We start from the raw sequence: 21,993 nt of genomic DNA on the forward strand, positions 1-21,993 counted from the left end.
TTCGGCTAAAAACGCCTGACTATACGTGGTCATTTTTTTGGGCTAAAAATGCCTTACTATACATGGTCGTTTTTTTTTGGCTAAAAACGCCTTACTATTCATGGTCGTTTTTTTTCGGCTAAAAACACCTTACTATCTATCCATGGTCTTTTTTTTCGGCTAAAAACGCCTTACTTCACATGGCTGTTTTTTTCGGCTAAAAACGCCTTCCTATACTGTATATACATGGTCGTTTTTTTTGTCAAAAAACGCCTTACTATTCATTGTCATTTTTTTCGGCTAAAAACGCCTTACTATATATACGTGGTCATTTTTTTCGGCTAAAAACACCTTACTATATATACGTGGTCGTTTTTTTTAGGCTAAAAATGCCTTACTACACATGGTTGTTTTTTTCCGCTAAAAACGGCTTACTATACATGGTCGTTTTTTTCCGCTAAAAATGCCTTCCTATACATGGTCGTTTTTTTCGAGTTAAAAACGCTTTACTATATCTGGTCGTTTTTTTGGGCTGAAAACGCCTTACTACACATGGTCTTTTTTTTCAGTCTAAAAACGCCTAACTATACGTGGTCGTTTTTTTTTTCGGCTAAAAACACCTTACTATACGTGGTTGGGGTTTTTTCGGCTAAAAATGCCTTACTACACATGGTTGTTTTTTTCCGCTAAAAACGGCTTACTATACATGGTCGTTTTTTTCCGCTAAAAATGCCTTCCTATACATGGTCGTTTTTTTCGAGTTAAAAACGCTTTACTATATCTGGTCGTTTTTTTGGGCTAAAAACGCCTTACTACACATGGTCTTTTTTTCGGTCTAAAAACGCCTTACTATTCATGGTGGTTTTTTTCGGCTAAAAACACCTTACTACACATGGTCTTTTTTTTGTCAAAAAACGCCTTACTATACATTGTCATTTTTTTCGGCTAAAAATGCCTTACTATACGTGGTCGTTTTTTTCAGCTAAAAACACCTTACTATATGTGGTTGGGTTTTTTTCGGCTAATAACGCCCTACTATACATGGTCGTTTTTTTCGGGTAAAAACGCCTTCCTATAAAGGGTCGTTTTTTTGGGCTAAAAACGTCTTACTGTACATGGTCGTTTTTTTCGTCTAAAAACGGCTTACTGTATGTACATGGTCATTTTTTTCGGCTAAAAGCGCCTTACTGTAGGTGGTCCTTTTTTTTCGGCTCAAAACGCCTTACTATATATACATGGTTGTTTTTTTCGTCTAAAAACACCTTACTATACAAGGTCTTTTTTTGTTGTTGTTAAAACGCCTTACTACACATGGTCGTTTTTTTCGTCTAAAAACGCCTTACGATACATGGTCGTTTTTTTTGGCTAAAAATGCCTCACTCTACATGGTCGTTTTTTTCGTCTAAAAACGGCTCATCGTTCACTTCAAAGAGCCGGCTCTTTGTACTGGCTCGTTCGCGACCGACACATCGCTTGTGAAAATGTAGGTGATTGAACAGTAAGAGGTGCTGCAAAAAAGAACCCTTTCTGCACTGAAATACAATGAAATTAATTTTGATTCCGTTTGCTGCAATACAAACCGGATACTTCATACTTGACCATAAAGTTAATTTAAAACTTAGTACCTCAATTCAAAAACAAAATCTGACGTTGAAAAAAAACGTCGTTTTGTATTTGTAAGACTGTATATGAAAATAAACTGAATTTAATTTTCAGTGAGGATCAAATACAGTTTCAAAGAAAAAAAAGTCTATCGTTTCAAATTCAGATTGTACAATTCAGATTCAGTCATTCAATATGATTCAGAGTAAAATATACAAATCCATCCATTATTCGAGCCACTGACCTTCAATTCACGTAATTCAAATTCAGTATAAACTATTTAAAAGTTATTCACGTTTAGTTTTTGGTGGCAAATATTCCGCACCACAGCGTCACACCTAGTTTAGTTTTGGTTGCAAAGTGTCGAGCGTCTTGAAAGACGCTTATAAATGAAATGTATTATTATTATTATTATTATAAGAAATTTCAGGGGTTATTTTTACTGACCATTCATTGTTCATGACATGTACAAATGTTTGTTTTCCTAACACACTGTCCATTCTTGTTTTCTTACAGTTCTTACAGCAGCTGTGAGACCTAACAGTCTAACATCTTGGGCCTCAGACCAGGAAATTGATGTCACAATCAAAAGATGGCTACATTAGGCTCCTGATCGGGATGGTGACAGGAAGGAGAGCATGAGAAGAAAAGAGCACATGGAGAGCGCAACAATTTGATGGACAGAAAAATACCGTTCAAGAGTAAACTGCATCCCAATTTGGACTTTGTGTTCACTGTTAAATAAAGAAAAGTGCATTTTTCCAGTGTATGTGGAGTTATATGTGAGGTTCACAAATAATGACAATAAACATATTTTTACAACAGTCGTTTTTGAGACTTTTTTTTTAATGTGGGTCAAATATGGCTCATGAAAGATGTGGCTTAGTTGAGGTTGGATTCAGGTTGATATCAGGAACCTGTTCTGGCCCAGCGTCGGGCCGGAGTAGGGCCAGATATGGTTTTACAATGCGGCTCAGATCTGGGCCGAATGCGGCCCACATCATGGATGCCAGACGGGGGCCAGTGCAGGACCGTCATTCATTGAGGTATGTGGGCCGAGTGTACGTGCCGTGTCTGCCCCAGAGCTGGGCCAGACCAATTTTGCTGACTGGGTACAAACCCGAAGCCTTTTAAAACCAAAACACTCAGAAAAAGTGTTGAGATCGCATATAAACGACTCAATGACATACCTCACCAACCTGTCAAGTACTTCAGACATGCCTTTGATTTTTTTTCGAAAAATCTGAAACCCACATTGGGTAGGAAATGTTGGAAATCTAATGATTATTGTAATGGGCAGACTAACTTTGTTCATTGACCAACATGCAGATCTTTGACTAAAGTAAATTGAATAAATACAAATAAATACTAAATGAAAACATAATCAATGTTCTAACCATTCACTGTAAAAAAAAAAAAAAAAAAAAAAAAAAACACTTTTACTTCCAGAACTTAAATACATTTAATATCAGAAAATATGTTGTCATGCTTCGGTACAGGAATGCTTTAACTTTGACTCAAGTAATGTTCCACACGGTGATGATAACCTCAACCAAAGGTTTTCTTTCTTTCTTTTTTCTGTCAAGGTACTACTCAAGTATTGCATTTGGGTATTTTATATAAGATTGTGGGCATGTACCTGGCACTTTGTCATTTATTTGTTCTTTAATGCAAAACCCAAATAAGATTTGAAATGTTTAAGATTCTGAATTTAAAAAAAACACGTATCCAGTTGACAAGTTGTCACATTTACTTTTATTGTAAAGGTAATGTTATTCCAAAATATCAACATGTTAGAGGGGGGAAAAAAAGCAAAAAAAAAAGGGTGAGGAAAACATTTCAAAACATCTACGTAATACTTTGGTAAGAATCTTCAGACAATTTTTAAAAAACAAATACACAGGGAAAAAAAAATCTAAATAATCAAGAAAGTTAAATAAACTCACTTCCAAATGCGGTACATCTACTGAACAACACTGTTGGGTAAAAATTCAATATCGTGTGACCCTAAAATAATTACGGAAGGCAGTGAAAAACCTTGGAATGGCTGGGCACGTGTGCTTTAAATTACTAGCGTATATGACTAAGAATACCACAAGATATAACAAGTATTGATTGATGAAATCAATTCTGAATGGTTCCAACATATATTCTATCATAACACATTTCCAGTCATCTTGCAAAAGTGTATTGTAGCTACAGCACAGAAGAATCATCAAGTCTTGTTTGAAGTGTCAGATCTTCATATCTGTCTCCCGATGAAAACTTTAAAACAAAATAAGACACAAACGCTTCCTTCAAACTTCTGATAGCTGTCAACGGAACGATAGAATGAAACAAAACCCATTTGATTACTGGAATTGTAACGCCTCAGGGAAAAGTCCTGAGGAAAGCGGAGTAGATAGCAGAGGGCATTATTTGAACTTTAAAACACCCACCCAGCCATGTCATTACCTCTCAGTCAAATCATCAGAAATGACCAGAATTTTACTTTGATTGCTACAAGGTGTATAGGATTTGGTGTGAGAGTGCCATCAGAGCCCTAAAAAGATTGTGTGACAACTTACAATGCCTGCTGTTTTTCTCAGCCCCCCACCCCAACCCCCACTCCTCCCAATGCCATCCCATGAATCGTTCCTAGCAGGGGTGCACGTTACAAGCTCGGATCTCCTTCCTGTCCTTGCAGCTGGACAACTGTGCAGTCTTGAACCTTTGCTTCACAGTCATAAGCCGTTCTTGAATACCTCCGCCGCACACTTTGGTACATTCCGTCCAATTTGACCATGGCCGCATTTTGCATCCTAGATGATTGACAGAAAGAGGTACAGATTGACAGATGATTGTCAAATAATTTTTTTTTCTGTTTGTCAGTGAAGGATGTGAACAGCCTCAACAAGAATTGGGCTGTCATCCCGACTTCCTTCACCCTTTCAGGGACAGCGGTTACTACAGTGGACAGCTTATCATGTTGTCAGGTTAGAGGGTGCATGAAAGGGTTAATGATGAAGAGAAACAATCACTAATTGACTAAGAATGTGTGGTCTTAAATGACCAACATATCCAACCAGAATTTCTCTAATTGTTTGCGATTTTATGATGCATAAAAGTTGTTGCACAAATCCATCATAGTGCTATAAATGACATCAAAACAACAGAGAATAATGAAAATGCAAAACTAAATTATCGAATTCAATCGATAATTTAGAATCAGTGCACTGCACTGATTCGTTCTAAGAAACACGAGTCTCATCATTTAACCCAGAAACCATTTTGCCAGCAAACTACTGAGGGCATGAACGCTGCTCTGCTGGTCGCTGTCGTAAAATTGTTCTCCTGTCTTCAACAACCACAATAACATGAACGTCAGAACAATCAAACTCTACATTTTCAAAGTATTTCATGATCAAACTACCTCCAGTAGTCTGAACGGCATAAATCTGATTCTAGTGGGAGGAATGTGTTTTTAATCATGAAGACCATTTCAGGAATGCCTTTTTTTTGAGAATGATTTTGAAGGGTTTACATTGTCCCTCCAAGGAAAATTAGCAGATATTGACCAGTGTTTTTTATTTTTTTAGTCAGACAACTACAGACAGCAAGAAGCTAAGACTGTAAGACAACGGTTCTCTGCAAGAGTGACCTGTAATTGCTATTCATTCGTTCATTGAAGCCAGTACATCTGTTGGTCGTAACACGATGATGCCTGAACGTTGCTGCCTTTTGTGTTTGTTGACTTCACAAACAATTTGGATACAAAAGTGAGGCTAAAATGCTTTTCTGGGATGAATAGAGTTGATTCCATGACAGTGAAAAAAAGAGAGACACCGACCTGGATGCTCAGAGGTGACCTCTGTCCTGCCCTGTTTGCTCCTCCTTTTTTCTCGCTGCTCCTTGCGCTGTTTCTTCTCATCGCTGTTCCCCGGTCCTCCTCTGGTGCACTTCCTTATCTTGCACTTCTTCCTCTGGATGCTTTCAGGACAGTGGTCTCCTCCAAACTGAGGCTCCGACTTCACTGTGCGTGTCCTGATCGTGTGGCCTTTCCCGCAGGATTTATTACACTCGGACCACTCGCTCCAGTCGGACATGACGCATTCTATGGCTGACAAGTGCACAAGACAAAGCTGTCATGAGCAAAGATGACAAACCAAACAAGGTCAACTTGCTTGAAGGTGAGAGATGTGAATCCTGGCGTAACAGTTTGTCATCCAATAATTTGATAACACATCTCAACACAAGGTCACTTACAAATTGGAAAAGAGGAGCTGTGGTACTGCAAGAGCAAGTCTGTCGTGGTAGATAATTTTTTCTATACTCGTGTAAGGCATGTGTGAGGTGTGAGAGAGGAGTCTAAGATGGAGGTGGGACTGCAGCAAGGATCAGTTCTGAGCCCCTTTCACTTTGCGGTCAAATGAGGCTAGAGTGGGATACCGTTTGGACCATAATATTCACAGTTGATATTGTGATCTGGAGTGAAACTAAGGAGCAGACGGAGTGACTTGGTTGTAAAAGGATTAGAAATGATCTCATCAGAGGTTATGTTTTGGAGACAATGTTCAAAAGAGTAGACTTTGATGGATTGAGCAAGTCCAGAGGAGACAGAGTGAGTATGTTGGTCGAGCGATGATGAGAATGGAGCTTCTAGGCAAGAGACCAAGAGGAAGACTTAAAAGAAGGTCAGTGGACACGGAAAGGGAAGACATGAGGGCAGTTAGAGAGGAAGGGTTCAAAAGACCGATGCACTGTGATGACCTCGGATGGGACAGTGGCTGAATTTGACAGACAAGTATCAGTGTGCTGTGGGCCTCAAAATTAAAAAAAAAAACTTGAGATCTTTGGGGGGGGGGGTTCTCATTCTGTCTCTTGCTTTTGCAGCTGAAAATTTGTTGAAATGACTCATGAAGCAAAATACAACTTTTCATTACAGGAGACTCATTTAACACATCATTTAACATGACAAACAAGTAAGTGCACTTTAGATGTAACAAACAACTGGGGTCATTGACTTCTTTTTTGTTATTGGCTGCACTTAATTTGAATAAGTGCCACCTGAGTGTACGATGCGCTTGCATGTAAAGTCTTTACAACTTACGACATTCCGGCAGCATGCATTTCTCCACCTGATCCAACTCTTCCGTGCAGTCTCCGAGCTCAACCGGCGACTTGAGCATACGCTGGCGTGTTCGTAGCCCCTTTCCACACGTGACGCTGCAGTCGCTCCACTCAGACCACATAGTCAGCATGCACGGGATCGTATCTATACACAAGCGGACACATATTATCTGAAAGAAAGAGCTGCTGAGAAGAAAATATACATTTTGTATCCATTCACCAGCATCAAAGATCCATATTGTGTAATAAAATATAGCAATGTAAAGATGCACATTTTCCATGATTAGTTGTTATATATTAATATAGCTGTACCTCTACTTATGACATTAATTGGCTCTGGAAGAAATTTCTTAACGAGCAAATTTTATCATTAGAGACGCGTTTTCCATGTAAATGCCCTAATCCGTTCCAAGCCCCCCCCCTACACCCTCCAATTCAGATATACATGTTTCCTAAAGCATACAAATGCATCAAAATATGTAACAAATACCTGTTACAATTAGATTATTGCACAATAAATGAGAATAAAGAATAAAAATAATGGTCATTTAACTTTTAATTGCATCCTCATCGTTTTTTTGCCCTCTTTGTTCTCTCTCAGAAGTAGTTTTTGTCTGGTGTTTTGTCAAGAACTGATCCAAGGTTATCAATGCTTTAAAAATGTCCATGACAAACATCAGCATAGTGAGCGATCGCCTGACTAGTGAACACTTTTTCTGGGTGATTCACATTTACGTAAATCCATCTGAACGCCTCATGGCCCGAGGGGTGAGTGACAAGGCCCCTGCATGAACGCATACTGTATCTATCTATCTACACACATAGACTCATACGGTAGAGGTCCCTCTTAGCCAATGGGATGCCAGGATGATGCTCGGTAATACCAAATGGCAGAGCAGTTATAAGTGTGTTGCGTTCAGGAAACTTGGAGCTGCGAGTAGCAACCCATACTGTATTTTTACCTTTCATATCTTGTAATTTCCTTCATAACAGGAGGTAATATTTTCCTGTTGAGGCGTTTCGTAACTTGAACATGTCATATAAATACCACTGTATTAAAAAAAATGAAATATACTTTATAGCCTTTTTGATTTTTAATTTCTGATTAACATTTTGGTGAGAAATAAAGTTTTCCTTTTTAAACTGTAAACATTAATTTTTTTTTTTTTTTTTTTAAATCTGCAAATTTCCTGGTGGCACAGGCACAAGTAGATGAACATTTGACTTGCACTGTCTCAAATTTTAGGAGCAGATAATCATTCAGGAGCCCTGCCGTAATGCTTAGCTCATTTACTCACGACATTCTGGCATCATGCACTTCTCCACTTCGAGAACCTCAGCTCCACAAATGGAACCATCTGCAGGAGGCATCTTGACCATGCGCTCCCTTCTCTTCATTCCCAAACCGCAAGTGGCACTGCAGGAATCCCATTCCCCCCATTCAGTTACCAGACAGCTGCTGGGAGCTGGGGACAAGTGAGGAGAATTAGTTTTTAAAAAATGACTTCCAGCTAAGTTTTCGACGTGAAAAGAAATTGCATCTTACAGCATTCTTCGTTGACGACACAATCTTCAGTCTCCTCCGTGGTCAGTGTGCAGACTGAGCCGTCGTCTGGGAATAGCTTCACATAACGTTCCCTGGAACGTGTGCCTCGTCCACATGACACGCTACAAGGAGACCAGGTGATCCACTCTGACATCATACAGGTGGATGCATCTAAACAATCAAACAAAAAGTCAAATTAGACTTTGAACAAACAGAGGACAAACTTTCCAAAGTGGATCATGTTCGCAAATCACATTTAAAAGTCACTTTAACTGCACCTGCTATAAATTTCAAAGCGTCCCATAGAAACAACAGGTTCTCTGCAAATGATGTCTGACATTATGTATAGCACTGCACTAATAAACTACGGTCGTAACCCTTCACTTTGTAAACTGTAAAAAGGAAGGGATCATCCAGAACTTGCAATAAAAAGGAGTGAAACATCAAAGTGGTCGTAAAGCATCTTAGGCAGGTGTCATCCTTCAGACTGAGTGTCTCAAATGATGACTGCATTTTCAAATTTTGAGATAAAGGTTCTCCCCCCCACCACCCTCCATGTCCCATTGCGACCTTGAAATGTCAACTACATGCCTTCATCACTGCATCCCGGGCCCATGCAAGGCTCAAAATCCTGCGTGTGAGGACAGGGAACGCTGAGATCCAGCTGGGCCTTGAGCATCCTCTGCCTCATCCGCTTGCCCTTTTCACAAGTCGCTGAGCTGCAGGCTGACCACGGAGACCAGTTGGAGTAGATGCATGTCTCGGGGGTGTCGTCTGCTGGGTGGCAAATCATAGAGACATTAGAACCACCCTCTCCCAATGCAAAGCTGATGGTGGAAAAGGTGCGATCCAGACCTTCCTCTTTCTCCTCCTGGGCAATATCGGCCACAATGTCATCCACATTGTCTGGCACTATGTTGCACTGTTCCCCCTGTAGATTAGAACAAAACGCTCATTGGTCTTTTTGCGTTTCCTCTTTCAAAATCTTGGCTACGACAAGAAGGAGCACGGATCAACCGAATGTGGCAGGATGAAAATGCAATGGAAGAAATCCCCAAACCTGCCTCTAGATGCCACTCAAGGGCTTTTATTGTGACAGTCATCGAGCCAAACATTTTCTGCATCGCTTCCAGTTGGACTGGTCGCCAGTCAATCACATGGTACATGTGGAGACTGAAAACCATTCACACTCACAGTCATACCTTTACTGAGTGAGAATTGAATGTACTCTGCACAGAGGGCGAGTCAGGTGAGTCAACCACTAAACCATGAGGAATACAAGATTCCTCTCCGTGAGCCGTCACCTTACCGTGGTGGAGGGGTTTGTGTGTCCCAATGATCCTAGGAGCTAAGTTGTCTGGGGCTTTATGCCCCTGGCAGGGTCACCCATGGCAAACAGGTCCTAGGTGAGGGACCAGACAAAGCATGGCTCACAAAGCCCCTTATGATAGATAAAATCGATGGCACTCAGTTTCCCTTGCCCGGACGCGGGTCACCGGGGCCCCCCTCTGGAGCCAGGCCTGGAGGTGGGGCTCGTTGGCGAGCGCCTGGTGGCCGGGCCTACACCCATGGGGCCCGGCCGGGCTCAGCCCGAAGAGGCAACGTGGGTCCCCCTTCTCATGGTCTCACCACCCGTGGGAGGGGTCAAAGGGGTCGGGTGCAATGCGAGCTGGGCGGCAGCCAAAGGCGGGGACCCTGGCGGTCCGATCCTCGGCTGCAGAAGCTAGCTCTTGGGACATGGAATGTCACCTCTCTGGCAGGGAAGGAGCCCGAGCTGGTGTGTGAGGTAGAGAAGTTCCGACTGGATATAGTCGGACTTGCCTCCACACACAGCCTGGGTTCTGGTACTAGTTCTCTCGAGAGGGGTTGGACTCTCTTCCACTCTGGAGTTGCTCATGGTGAGAGGCGCAGAGCAGGTGTGGGCATACTCATTGCCCCCCGGCTCAGTGCCTGTACATTGGGGTTCACACCGGTAGACGAGAGGGTTGCTTCCCTCCGCCTTCGGGTGGGGGGACGGGTCCTGACTGTTGTTTGTGCATATGCACCAAACGGCAGCTCAGCATACCCACCCTTTTTGGAGTCCTTGGAGGGTGTGCTGGAGAGTACTCCTGCTGGGGACTCCCTTGTTCTGCTGGGGGACTTCAATGCTCACGTGGGCAATGACAGTGAGACCTGGAGGGGCGTGATTGGGAGGAACGGCCCCCCCGATCAGAACTCGAGTGGTGTTTTGTTATTGGACTTCTGTGCTCGTCACGGACTGTCCATAACGAACACCTTGTTCAAACATAAGGGTGTCCATATGTGCACTTGGCACCAGGACACCCTGGGCCGTAGTTCGATGATCGACCTTGTGGTTGTATCATCGGATTTGCGGCCGCATGTTCTGGACACTCGGGTGAAGAGAGGGGCGGAGCTGTCAACTGATCACCACCTGGTGGTGAGTAGGCTCCGATGGTGGGGGAAGATGCCGGTCCGTCCTGGCAGACCCAAACGTATTGTGAGGGTTTGTTGGGAGCGTCTGGCGGAATCCCCTGTCAGAAGGAGTTTCAACTCCCACCTCCGACAGAGCTTTTCCCATGTTCCGGGGGAGACGGGGGACATTGAGTCCGAGTGGACCATGTTCCGTGCCTCTATTGTTGAGGCGGCCAATCTGAGTTGTGGCCGTAAGGTGGTTGGTGCCTGTCGTGGCGGCAACCCTCGTACTCGCTGGTGGACACCAGCAGTAAGGGATGCCGTCAAGCTGAAGAAGGAGTCCTATCGAGCCTTTATGGCCTGTGGGACCCCAGAGGCAGCTGACGGGTATCGACTGGCCAAGCGGAACGCAGCTTCGGTGGTCGCCGAGGCAAAAACCCGAGCGTGGGAAGAGTTCGGTGAGGCCATGGAAGCCGACTTCCGGACGGCTTCGAGGAAATTCTGGTCCACCATCCGACGTCTCAGGAGGGGGAAGCAGTGCACCACTAACACTGTGTACAGTGGGGATGGGGCACTGCTGACTTCGACTCGGGACGTTGTGAACCGGTGGGCAGAGTACTTCGAAGACCTCCTCAACTCCACCAACACGTCTTCCTTGGAGGAAGCAGAGTCTGAGGACCCTGAGGTGGGCTCTCCTATCTCTGTGGTTGAAGTCACCGATGTGGTTAAAAAGCTCCTCGGTGGCAGGGCCCCAGGGGTGGATGAGATCCGCCCGGAGTTCCTCAAGGCTCTGGATGTTGTGGGGCTGTCCTGGTTGACACGCCTCTGCAACATCGCGTGGTCAACGGGGAGAGTGCCTCTGGATTGGCAGACCGGGGTGGTAGTCCCTCTTTTTAAAAAGGGGGACCGGAGGGTGTGTTCCAACTACAGAGGGATCACACTCCTCAGCCTCCCTGGTAAGGTCTATTCAGGGGTGCTGGAGAGGAGGGTCCGTCAGGAAGTCGAGCCTCAGATTGAGGAGGAGCAGTGTGGTTTTCGTCCCGGCCGTGGAACAGTGGACCAGCTCTACACCCTTAGCAGGGTCCTCGAGGGTATGTGGGAATTCGCCCAACCAGTCTACATGTGTTTTGTGGACTTGGAGAAGGCGTTTGACCGTGTCCCTCGGGGAGTTCTGTGGGGGGTGCTTCGTGGGTATGGGGTACCGAACCCCCTGATACGGGCTATTCGGTCACTATACCACCGATGTCAGAGTTTGGTTCGCATTGCCGGCAGTAAGTCGGAATCGTTTCCAGTGAGGGTAGGACTCCGCCAAGGCTGCCCTTTGTCGCCGATTCTGTTCATAATCTTTATGGACAGAATTTCTAGGCGCAGCCGAAGCGTTGAGGGCGTCCGTTTTGGTGGCCTCAGTATTGCATCCCTGCTTTTTGCAGATGATGTGGTGCTGTTGGCTCCTTCAAACGGGGCTCTCCAACTCTCACTGGAGCGTTTCGCAGCCGAGTGTGAAGCGGTTGGGATGAAAATCAGCACCTCCAAATCTGAAACCATGGTCCTCAGTCGGAAAAGGGTGGAGTGCCCCCTCCGGGTCGGGGGAGAGATCTTGCCCCAAGTGGAGGAGTTTAAGTATCTTGGGGTCTTGTTCACGAGTGAGGGCAGGAGGGAGCGAGATATCGACAGGCGGATCGGTGCAGCGTCTGCTGTGATGCGGACGTTGTATCGGTCTGTCGTGGTGAAGAAGGAGCTGAGCCAAAGGGCGAAGCTCTCAATTTACCGGTCGATCTACGTTCCAACCCTCATCTATGGTCACGAGCTATGGGTCGTGACCGAAAGAACGAGATCCCGGATACAAGCGGCCGAAATGAGTTTTCTCCGCAGGGTGTCCAAGCTCTCCCTTAGAGATAAGGTGAGAAGCTCGGTCATCCGGGAGGGGCTCAGAGTCGAGCCGCTTCTCCTCCACATCGAGAGGAGCCAGATGAGGTGGCTTGGGCATCTGATTCGGATGCCTCCTGAACGCCTCCCTGGTGAGGTGTTCCGGGCATGTCCCACCGGGAGGAGACCCCGAGGAAGACCCAGGACACGCTGGAGTGACTATGTCACCCAGCTGGCCTGGGAACGCTTCGGGATCCCCCGGGGAGAGCTGGAAGAAGTAGCTAGGGAGAGGGAAGTCTGGGCTTCCCTGCTAAAGCTGTTGCCCCCGCGACCCGGCCCCGGATAAGCGGTAGAAGATGGATGGATGGATGGATGAATACAAGATTATTTTACCTCCAGTGACTTAGTTGTACAATGGTTGTACAGGTAATTGCCTGTCAGCACACTTCAGTTTTGTTTAGCTTATCACAGTGCTCAACACATTTATTCTTTTTTTTTTCCACAGAGATGTAAAGTAAACTTTTCGAGCTGATTTTTTTCTGCACTGATACTTCCTGCGTTTTTTTTCAATACGCAAGTTTAGACTGACACCACAGTCTTCTTCTTTTTACCATAGTACCAGTACATAAATATCTTATTTTGGGTTGAGGTATGAAATTTAAAGTTTCTTTTCACGGTTATACTCTCTTTGCACTAGACAACAATAGGTAGCATTGTTGAAAAAAAAGCTTGCAGTGTGTTGTAGTTTGCTGCCACATTGGCATGTTTGGCATTGTAATACCTCCGCATAAGTCTAAACTGTAATGAATGCCACTTTAATGATTGTTTTTTGTTTTTATTTTTGTCTTTTGTCTGTTCAAAAAGTTGAACTTTCAGCTTTTTTAACCACTACAACACATAACACCTCCTCCTCCCCACCTTGATGGTGTAAAAAGTATAATAAAGTGAAGCCAATTCCGCTTTTATGTGAGTTCTAATTTGTTTTTAGGAGCGGAATAGTGCATTAGGCTTGCGTAGTAAAATAATACTGTGATGTACCTGTGATAGTCAAGTCGTAAATACTGGAGTTTTAAAATGTCCAGCTCAATGTAATAAATGCCAACTTCATACACGGTAAAAAATGTGCAATGTTTCGTTGCAAGAAATAACTAAAAATTATGCATGTATCCTGCCGCCTCTTGGTTCGAATCTCTTATATCAGCTGTGTTATTGGATCACACGATTACCACTGTTTAAAAAAAATGCTTGAAAGGCATCTGTAAGGTTACACAATCAGTGAGATTGCGAGTCTGCTTGTTTTGAATCTAAATAGGCCAGATCAGACAGTGACCACAAACAAGAAATAAATATAGAGCAGCAGAATCAAATATTCAGAACCTGCTCTTGCATCATACTGGTGTTATATTATATATTCTATTTGTTCCAGTACAGGCCGGTGATTAGCATGACAACCGACCTTTCTGGCAATACGTTCCACTAAGACCCTGGCCACAGGACTGATGGCTCCTCCTTCAGGATCATAGAAAGGGCTCTGAGGGTGGTCCAGACTGGTCAGAGGTCGAATCTTATCTTCAGGCACGGTAGGCTTGTTGGGAGACTACAGGAGACGCATATATGGGAAAAAAAATAACAGAACAGCAGTGTGAGTAAATCTCAATATACCTGTTTCTCAATTGTTGAACACTTGAGATGTGCTGGCCTGAAGACACTTATTGTTCACTGAAGCTACTTCAAAAAATATTAATTGCTGTTTTCACCATCCTGCTTCTATTTTGAGATTCTTGATAATCTGTCATTTTACTGTTTGCCGCGTGGGGTTACGATCAGGGAAAAGTGGTCTCCAATTGCCCACAGCCAACTTCATCATCTGCAAGTGGGGATCTTGCAGTTTATCTGTATAAGTGCACTTTCCGCGTGCCAATCTCATGTGCCAATGTTTCCCACAATTATCTAAAAACATGTATAGTTTGTTTAAAAAAAATTTATTTGAATTCACATTACAGCGGGTAGCTTACTTGATTGTATCTTGACTGATTATTTTGCGTATAGAAAATAAGACTATAGAATCTTGTATGACCAAAGTCCACTGCCTCAGGTCTCTTCTATTGCTTGAATTTGTTTGATATTTCTGGTTATAAAGTTGAGCACTTGCTAAAATATTGATTCAACAAACAACTTCAATTGTCCACCGATATATAGAAGAAGCTGAAAGACAAAAATAAGTGAATTCATTCCTTCCAAGGTAAGATAAAGTGGATCACCAAGGATTTCACATATGGAGTCAGAGTTCTGTCTGCTCAAACACACACACACACACACACACACACACACACACACACACATACAAATCTCTTAGTGTTGACTTAAGGCACATAGTAAACGGCATCTCAAGGTGAAGGCAGGAGAGGAAGATGTCCTTGTCGGCTCTTGAGAATCTGATGGGTGATGATTCGGCTTGATTCGTTGCAAACTGGCAGTGCATATATGAAGAAATGAGGCAGGCAGTGATTGTCAATGCGAGCAGAAGGCAGGAGAAAGAAGACAAGATGTAATGACAAGGTCAGAATGCTTCTGAGAGAAGGAGAGGAGGAGTAGGAGGAGGAGGAGGAGGTTATTCAGGGGGAAGAAGTGGAGAGGAGAAGTTTTTGTGACTTCAATGGTTTGATAAGGTCTGAAATAGTGTGAAACAAGAGCATTCAATTGAGAGTAGAGGCAATAAAGGCCAAACACCAGTGTCGGTGGCAATAATATATTTTATGGGTCAGATCTTTCACAAGGATAGATTAGGGAATGTGCTGTCACAGGATCTTCATCAAATGTGTATATTTTGTTCCTTCGACCTTATTTTGCTGTAATATATATGCAATTCTACTGCTGGTGGAAGTAATTATGTACAATATCCAATTGCTATAAATTTTGCTGTATTGCGTGCACTGATTTATAAGATGCACACATTGCACATAAAAAAAGCGAAAACAAAAACTATAATTGATTCATTTTCTCCAAGCTCATGAATAACGGCTCTATCGCCTTTTTTTTCAATGACCAGGTCGATCACCTTCAACTCAAAGGCTGCATTACATAGTGCTTTTGTCATAATGAGTGTGTGCCCTTGAGCCAGGCAAATCAGAATACCGATTCGAGCTGTGCGGATTTAATTTAAAAAAGTGAACACTTGACACTTCAACATCAGAAATTAATGAACAGTAAACGCAATTTTGGTGAGTTAAGCGGAAGTTTGGAATAGAATTGACGTTCAGCCAAATCAGCAAATACTGTACGTCACTGCAAATATGCCCACTCTACCTATCCTCGACAGTTTTTTTTAAATGCACCACATCCATATTGTACATGCTTTGAGGGGCTGTGTGGTTCGGATTGTGGGGGCAGGCTGAAGGTCAGCAGTGACCTTTAGCCTTGGCGCCTTATCCCCACCAGCCTCACATGTCCTCCATTTTTAATGCACCCCACTACACTGTGGGCCACACAAACACAGCACAGGAACCCCGATTTCTAATTAGGAACCCGGTGATCATATCAATAAGGTAAATGTGTAATCACTTGGCTCATGGCGGGACTCCTGGCGCTGGGCTCATTCTGGTTGAGTGGCTTCGGTGCTGCGAGGCTGCCCCCCACCCGCCACGCCCTCCTTCCCCCCTCAACAAACCCAGCCATCCTCACTCCTCCAAACTCACTCCACCCCCCTTCTCTGTGAGATGTTGCCCTCCCACAGAGGTGGTTGGTGGGTGTGAGCCGCTTGCTCTCCTGGGGGTAGGTGTGGGTGTTGAGTAAGGGGGCGGAGGGGTTGGGTGGTCCACCCGTCCTCCAATGTGCATTTGTGGCGGTGTTGATTCACTAGTATATCTCCGAAAATACGTGCCTATGGCATTTAGTCACTTGGTTTGGGGCCACTCTCTAATTGCCATCACAGCCCTTATGTTTATATATTATTACATATTACTTTCTCAGACTGTTTAAAATTGAACTTAATAGCCACTCCCACTTTTTATTGGTAGCGCTGACTGGCTGATTACCCCTCTCATGTCCCGTCCTTTTTGCTACCCTGAATGCTTTCTTCACAGGGTATAGCACTGCCTACCTGGTCCACACAATATAGAGAAAATTCAACTACTGCATAACATCTCTGTTGTTATATAACTTTTTATATGGTTATGTTCTCTGCTATGTTTCTCTCTGTTCATGCCCCCTCAAACCTAGTTCTGCCAGACTTCGTTTCCAATAAATATCCATCACAGCGCAAATAATCACAGAGGGACTATATCAAACTTTCCTGTTGCAGAGCAAAACCATTCAAGGTTGAAAAGGCAGACAGAGCCAACATACTGCATGACTAAGAAGCTCAACAGGGGAGGTAAAAAGTAAAACAAAATCATCCTCATTATCATCATAAAAACGACCAAATAATTATCACAATGATCATCAATAAATACAGTTTCAGTCTATCTCACTGACCTCATATGACACCCCACTGTCAGTGCCAGCATCCCAAGGGATGAGATCCTGGACTACTTTTTGAGCCCATCCACACTCTTTGGTGCACAAGTCCTCTGCAGACAGACCCACGTTCCAGTCAGGACTGGGTCCCAACATGGTCAGGAATGACATGAGGTGACGGGTCCGGTCAACCGAGAACTCCGCGGACGGTGCAGCTCGCCTGGGGAAGAAAATGAGACAATATGATTTGATTATGTTCTACTATAACCTCAGAAGGCAACAAAGTAAAATGTTCACGTGGTCTACCACTATGGGCAATTTACCAGTCAAAATACAAAAAGATAAGAAAACCTTTATTAGTCTCGCAATGGAGAAATTCCCAATTCACAGCAGCAAAGTTATGAAAGGAAATATCAGCTAAAGAAGTACTTGGATTTATAAGGACTGCAATGACACATCAGCGAAGGTGGGGGACTCAAGTGTCAAGACTTGGAATCGAGTCAACATATTTAAGTCACTCGTTTTATGATTTGCAAAGTGTTTGGCAAACACTTTCGAAAGACTCAACTTGACTTTGACTTCTCATTCCTGAAACTCGACTTGTCTTTGACTTGACAAGTCATTCTGTTTGCATTGGAAAAGCTTATTTGTGTGTGTGTGTGTGTGTGTGTGTGTACATTAATTTCATACTCTTAAGTTGTTGGTTTAATTTTTAGACAGTGTACATTTTTGTGTAATGATCAACTTTTTATTTTTTACTATCACTGCAGTTTTGACTGAGTAAGATTTCATAACTCGCTCGAACTAATTAATGACTTAATTCGACTTAACTTGCTCGATTCCCCCCCAACCCTACGGTAACTTGGGACTTGCTTAATACTTAAAGCTTACATCTAACTTGCAACATGCCCATACGTGACTTAGTCCCACCTCTGCCAATACGTAACTGCTGTACAGAGACTAAACGATGTCATCTGTCAAGAGTTTTCTCATAGATTCTGGCATCATACTGAGTTGAAGCACTCTCACAGCAGGGCTCTGGCAACAAGCTCCATGTACAGAGGATGGCAAAAAGACAGCTCTGAACAATGCAAAATAGTCATCCACTGAGGCCTTCGAAACATTTATCTTTAACTCCTAATTTTAAAAAAAATGGTTTAAGAGCCTGTTTTATGAGACAGAACATATCAGTGACGTCTCTGTGCTCGAGCTAATGGGGTTGGAAAAAATATCTGGTTGTCTCTCTTGATCTATGATTGCCGGCTAAATTAATTAGAATGATGTACAAACGAGAAGTGAAAAAACAGTCGGTGTCACAGAGACTCTTAGCAAGCGACTCATTTTTTTTTTTCCACCTGTCATTTTTATTAATGCATTTGACTTCGGTGCACTCAATCCTGTCCTTGAGCTCTCTCGCTAATGACGGCCCCTGAAGGCAAGGAACAGCCTTCATCCCCTGGGAATGCGCAAGCGAAGTCTACACTCACTCGCCTTTTTTTCGCAGCAAGTACAGGCACTTTGACATTTATCTTCGACACCACCTGGGCTCCACAAGAAGTCACTGACAGCAAAGGAGAGACACAGCAAGGATGCTCGCACAAAAAAAGTGGAGGGCATTAATCATCACAGACGACCTCAGCGATCCGCTTTTGTTATTCCAAATTTCTTGATCGCCTTGCACAAGTTATCAACTTGCACAAATATAAATTCAGGAGAAAATGTTCCGTTCATTTGCTGCCTAACATTTTTTTTTTTTGCAGATTTACTGCAGCGTCCTCTGTGCACCGGTTTGATTATTCACGAAACTTAATGCTAGACGAACAAAAACATGTACGTGGAAAGGAACTCAAATGTCACGATTTGAATAAAATTCCCATTCTAGTTTAACACTGTCAGCAAATTGAAGTTCATTTCAATCTACACTGAATATTCATCAGTGGACTTTTTTGTCCTTTTCATATGATTTTATGTCCTGTTTTTATATAATATCTCGTTTACTAATTTTTACATTGTATTTTTTTATTGTCTGTACAGTGTCCTTGGGTGGCATGAAAGGCGCTTTTAAATAAAATGCATTATTATTATTATTATTATATGAACCATCATTTTATCGCACCTGGCCATTAAAGTTGTCATTCTTCTGAGATTTGTTTTGCATCTTCATCCTAAAGATCAAATTTGAACTCAGAAATCACGAGCATCTTCTCCAATCTTTGTTGGAGTTGAAGTCAGTAAGTCAAATTCTTACAGATGAAACTGAAAAAGGTGTGTGTTTAGAACCTTGGTTCATGCACTGGAAGCAAAAAAAGTCCTTCCGCAAACTATTCCCACTGAAATGGACGTTGGGTCCCTCTCACCCTGAAAAGAATGGTTACGTCCATTTTTACCGGCAGGAGGTCGAGCAAAATACCAAAAGAAAGAAAACCCCACCACAGTTAAACTGTGCTTGGCGCTAGATTTGCGCCCGACACGAAAATAGGGCCCATTGTCTTCACAGATTAATTCAAAACAATATATGCTATTTTTATGTCCACCATTACCAGCCACTATCCTACCCGTCTCCAGATAAACAAAGATACAGAGAAAAGCACGAGGAAAAAAAAAAAACCTGACAACGTGACAACAACATCAATGCATTTCACAAAGCCAAGATCAAATTGTGGGGCTTTACAAGTGTATCTCTCTGTTGTCTGAGTATTGTTTTCTTTTAGCTTTTAGATGGACAACCAACTTGTTTGGATGATTTGCTTTTCTTCTTCCATTCGCTGTCACCTTCCATTATTGTTTCTGTATACAATCACAGAATGAAAACAATGAATTGGCTGTGTCTACAGCATGGAGTAAGCAAATTATTCCGAGTGGATATCCTGACTTTGATTCCGAGCTAAGCAATGCCCTTTGGGGAGTGAAGTTATTGGCCTTTTGGATCGGGGAGAAAACAACATCGCACAGGTTGTTACCATTGAAGTTCTTTGCACGCTGAGCCAACGAGCATCTTGTTTTTCTCATGAATAAGAGATTAAATAGCTTCGGGGGCTAATGAACTCTGTAAGAATGCGGTAGACGGCAGTTTCAGTGATGAGTTTGTACTGATCAGCAAGTACTGGTTCCAACTTCTAAGATGCTGAACTGGCCTCAAAAATATAGGGCGTACCGTATGATTTCTTTCTCTCGGGTGGTCCATGTCCATGTCAACTTTATTGTCAAATGTGCTACATGTGCAACATACAGCACAGATGACATTTCTTTCCTCAGGAGAGAGAGGAGCTGCTGCGGGTGCCCGCACCGCCATCAAAAGAGCAGTTAACATAAAATGACAAATAATACAACACAACATATAAGACACAGACCAACCAGTATGTTTGAGACTATTGATCAATTCAATTCATTTGGCTTTTCCAAAACGTCGAGTGTGAGTAATTAGAAAGATTTGACCATTGTCATCACCTTCACCCGATTAAAAACACAAGTGGTTTCTGGACACAGATCAAGTTGAAATTTGGAATTTCTTTTTCAACCAGAAATAATATAAAGTCTAAATATCCATATCATAAAATCTTATTAACTGTACAGTCAATATTTTAACGTAACATTTAAAACAACACAGTCATACAAGTGTAACAGTAAAACATAAAAACAATCAAACAGTCTGACGAGCTAACCGCTGTTGTGCTAAAATAGTTAAAAGAAACACTGTACCGAAACTTTGACCCATGGCGCTTTATTAAGACTTCTTTTGGAGTATATGTCACAAAAAGAAGTAAAAACAAAAAAAAACCACCCACAGTCCGAACTGATCTCTGATTTGATCTGTGGGATGGATTTTTTTTTAAGGATCCCAGCATTCAATCCCAGGTAATGGTTTGATGTATTTTTAACAAATGTTCACATGGTAGGGTAAAGAAATGTCTGAAAATGGCTGTTACTGAGTTAATATCAACGAGGTCCAGAAATGTCTCTCCTTTGATCAGTAGTTCAAAGATTGCCGATCAATCCTCTGTTTTTCTCTGCCTGTCTGTTCCTTGAAAGAAACGTTGCATCTACCCTTTCTTTTTTCTGTCATTATCGTTTGAATGAGCTGTGCTCTCTATAGCGACATCTTCCATCATCATTAGATAAATGAGGCAAGTGTACTGCAGCTCTTTGTCGACGATGGAAAAACCTTTTTTCCATCGTTGTTAGTTTAATACCGACACCCCATCATGGCACAGCCCCGTGGTAATAATATGACTCTTTCACGCTATTGTGGCTCACTGCTGCTTCTTGAGGGGGCAAGGAAGTACCTTAAGATAAAACAAACTGCCACGAGACACCATTTGGACTGATGAATCCATTTAAGTGTACAAGCGTAAATGACACGCGATACTTACACATTAAGTGGCTGCCAAGCCGGCCACTGCGCCTTCATCTTGATGACCGTCAGGACATCATCGCCCTAAAAAAATAAAAAATAAAAAAAACACACAAAAAAAGCACAAAAATAAAAAAGTGAAACTATTCAGTTTCTCTGACGAATAATTAAAGTGAGTCAGTGCAAAGTATTAATAATACAGAGCAATTATGGTCAGTTGTTGTAGACTGAATTTGAAATAAAACCCTAATAAAAGAAGATATTACATCACCAGAATTGCTAATGCTCAGATTTATTGAATTCCACCCGCAATAAATCTGACAGGTTGCAGCAAGCATGGAAGACAAATCCTATTTCAAATTTAAGGGTTTGACTGAAGGCCCGCTACTCCTGTGAGGCAGCTGAATTTACCGAGACGAGAGGGAGGTGATGTCACTGATCCGTCTGACCAAGCTCTGACCTGATGTTATGATGCACCATCGAAAATGTCTGCACCGTTCATCAACCGGCACACTTTAAAACAGGGTTTATCACTAGGATGCTAACTATGTTGCTAACAGTCGTGTGCAGGTTGATTCTTTGGGATTATTGTTTACACTCACTACGTGACTGGATCCTATTTTTGATCGTCAACTATACAAAGTGCTAGCCTTTTTCCAAAGACTTTTTAGTG

The 21,993-nt window shown here is 42.8% G+C and overlaps 1 protein-coding gene across 2 annotated transcripts in view; it reads right to left on the bottom strand.

Moving 5' to 3' along the window:
• Positions 1-3,317: 3,317 nt before the first annotated feature.
• The window catches only part of spon1a (spondin 1a), a 56,837-nt gene continuing 38,161 nt past the window's right edge, over positions 3,318-21,993 (bottom strand). The window contains exons 7-16 of one of the 2 annotated variants that reach the window (XM_086107581.1): positions 21,340-21,404; positions 16,988-17,189; positions 13,971-14,111; positions 9,092-9,167; positions 8,828-9,010; positions 8,237-8,407; positions 7,989-8,156; positions 6,671-6,835; positions 5,411-5,680; positions 3,318-4,382 (exon numbers count right to left, since the gene is read on the bottom strand). In XM_086107581.1, the coding sequence (XP_085963707.1) occupies positions 4,219-4,382; positions 5,411-5,680; positions 6,671-6,835; positions 7,989-8,156; positions 8,237-8,407; positions 8,828-9,010; positions 9,092-9,167; positions 13,971-14,111; positions 16,988-17,189; positions 21,340-21,404 (1,605 nt within the window). In that variant the 3' untranslated portion in view covers positions 3,318-4,218. Of the gene's footprint in view, positions 4,383-5,410; positions 5,681-6,670; positions 6,836-7,988; positions 8,157-8,236; positions 8,408-8,827; positions 9,014-9,091; positions 9,168-13,970; positions 14,112-16,987; positions 17,190-21,339; positions 21,405-21,993 lie in introns of both variants that reach the window. The other variant, XM_086107580.1, reaches the window with a different exon arrangement.

Source organism: Hippocampus guttulatus, chromosome 3, assembly GCF_054856545.1.
Source record: "Hippocampus guttulatus isolate MCC_2025c chromosome 3, RoL_Hgut_1.0, whole genome shotgun sequence".
Taxonomy (NCBI): Eukaryota; Metazoa; Chordata; class Actinopteri; order Syngnathiformes; family Syngnathidae; genus Hippocampus; species Hippocampus guttulatus.